Source organism: Dendroctonus ponderosae, unplaced genomic scaffold (genome assembly GCF_020466585.1).
Source record: "Dendroctonus ponderosae isolate FM_Combo_2020 unplaced genomic scaffold, Dpon_F_20191213v2 Dpon_F_20191213_1268, whole genome shotgun sequence".
Lineage (NCBI taxonomy): Eukaryota > Metazoa > Arthropoda > Insecta > Coleoptera > Curculionidae > Dendroctonus > Dendroctonus ponderosae.
The window spans coordinates 1-2,658 of record NW_026017390.1 but is presented as its reverse complement, the minus strand read 5'-3'; the positions used below and the strand labels follow the sequence as shown (position 1 = coordinate 2,658).

Here is a 2,658-nt window from a genome sequence, read left to right as displayed (position 1 = left end):
ATTTGACACGTGAAAATTAGATTAGATTTTGATTAAATTCGTATTATTTAAAAAACCTTAAGATTTAGGTATCATAAACCTTATTAAAACAGACACTTATTTTGTTCAGCGAATGCAATAATATACAGGACATTCCATTTAAAAAAACGCAACTTTGATACCTTTAGAGCTTTTGGGACACCCTCTACATTACAAAAATATTTTTAAAATGTGCGCTCCGTAGGCGTCGGACAATTCATAAAATAATACTTTTTAAAATCAAACGGTTTAGCCGCAAACTTCCGTGCCGTATAGCGTGAATAACCTTGTATATATGATAATAATATAATATATCTAATAATAATAGTGTGACCAACATTTTTTTGTCCAAACACCATTTGTGAACTGTGACATGTGTTTTGTATTGTTTTTGTCCTGACGTGGAATCGTGTCTTCTTAATTATCTAATATCGATTTGATAAAGGTTCCAATGACATAGTTGTAGAAGCTAAAGAATTAGCATCTTTCCTAGATGTAGAACCAATATTTAAGAGTCTGGAAACTGTAAGAACGCGAAAAATAAAAAGACAATTTGATTACGAAGGCATAGATGAACCAATAGAAAGTGAAGAATTAAAGTTTAAAGTTAAATGTTTTTATGAACATTGCAATTTCATCTGTAAATGACAGATTCAAACTTCTGTCCTCTCACTCGGATGCGCTTCAATTTTTGTGGGACATTGCTGATTTTAATTAGTATTCTGAGCAAGAGCAATTTAAAGTTTGAAATAAACTTGAAGAAGGTTAGCTGATAACAATCGGAATGAGAAAGACATAAACGGGGTCGAACTTTTGCAAAAGTGCAGTTCCTACATCGTTTCAATCAAAGTGGTTTATCTAATTAGATCATAGAAAATAATTTAACTCATTCGTTCCCAAATGGTACCATTGCTATACGTATACTACTAACCATACCGATTTCTGTAGCAACTGCGGAGAGATCATTTCCCAAGCTAAAAATAATAAAAAATCGGTACGGTCTACAATGAGTCATGAGCGCCAGGAAAATATTTCCATAATATTTATTGAATTTATTTAATACAACAGCTTGATATTGAATTGATATTTGCGACAAATAAATCCAGAAAACCGAGATCCAGAGATCCGTCTTGGGACATCCTGTGTATATCGGGACACCTTCTGTATATAAACTATATTAACTTATCTTATAGCACACGGTATTTAGCACTTTTGGAACTGTTCATAAAGTTCCCAATCAAAACACTGCCAGTGTGCATAGTGTGCATAGGATGATTCCTGAGGCATTTAGCAGTTAACCACTCAATAGGGAGATCCCTGTCCGTGCAACCCACTGTACGGTGGAGCCATCGGGGTTAGTCGGTCACTCTGCAGGCCAGGGTTGTCCGGGTGGCAGTACCAATGTGCAGCAGCATTTTCGGAGACCGTTTGCCGGACATTCCCGACGATCTGGCCATGAGGACTTCCCCCCGGCAAGGACTCGTTACTGGACACGCTGCTGTCCTCGCCATCCGATGAGCGATTGGGCGATCGGCGATTACCCGGATGAGCCTTCATGTGCTTCCTGAGGGAAGACGGGTGTGTGTACGCCTTATCACAGCCAGGTTCGCCACAATTGTACGGTTTTTCCGATGTGTGTACATGCGAATGCTTCTTCCTATCGGAACTATTAGCAAATCTCCTATCACAGCCTTCGAACTCGCATTTGAACGGTTTTTCGCCTGCGAACAAAGAAATGCATTACATTTGAGCAATTCCTCAGCAGGGTTTTAATGTCTTTCATGCAAAAGCACTAAATTACAATCAATTTGCGAAAGAACAGAAAAGTTGCAAGGTGCAGAAATCCCAGCTGCGCCCTGAACCAAAAACAACCTGGCAAATGAATGTTTGGTAAAATCTAAACCAACAAGTGGTAAATTAGACACACCTAATGTAGTACACAAAGTAGACTGTTTGGACTGTGTCTTGAGGAAAAATAGCGAAAATGGAACAGCATTAGCACAACATGCACACCGAATGTTGCATAAGTTCGAGTTCGACAACGCAAAAATGATTCAAACCAGAAGTCGAAAATTTTAGATTAATGTGCGTCTTCAGAATCGCACTTATTTGTTGGCTCGGATTTAGAGAACCGGTTGAGTTCGGAAATTTTAGTTTTTATTGCGAGATTGAGCGTTAAATTGCGTAGTTTTTTATGCCAAATATCATTATAAAAATGTTTCTGGTTTTCACGCAAAACTCGAAAATTCGAGATTAGTGCGCGTCTTCAGAACCGCACTTATTCGTTGGCTCATATATACAACACCGGTTGAGTTACGAAATTCTTGTTTTCATTGCGAGATTGGGCGTTAAATTGCGTAGTTTTTTTATGCCAAATATCATTATAAAAATGTTTCTGGTTTTCACGCAAAACTCGAAAATTCAAGATTAGTGCGCGTCTTCGGAACCGCACTTCTTCGTTGGCTCGTAGTTAGAGAACCGGTTGAGGTCCGACATTCTAGTATTCATTGTGAGATTGAGCGTTAAATTGCGTAGTTTTTTTATGCCAAATATCATTATAAAAATGTTTCTGGTTTTCACCTAAAATTCGAAAATTCAAGATTAGTGCGCGTCTTCAGAACCGCACTTATTCGTTGGCTC

General features: G+C 38.0%; 1 protein-coding gene across 1 annotated transcript; it reads right to left on the bottom strand.

The window, feature by feature from the left end:
• Window positions 1–1,320: 1,320 nt before the first annotated feature.
• On the bottom strand, window positions 1,321–1,739 carry LOC125503169 (zinc finger protein ZIC 4-like; the record flags this gene model as incomplete). Its single annotated transcript, XM_048663170.1, has 1 exon — window positions 1,321–1,739. A coding segment is annotated over one exon (419 nt), but the record flags the coding sequence as incomplete, so codon positions are not given.
• Between the last annotated feature and the right edge of the window lie 919 nt (window positions 1,740–2,658).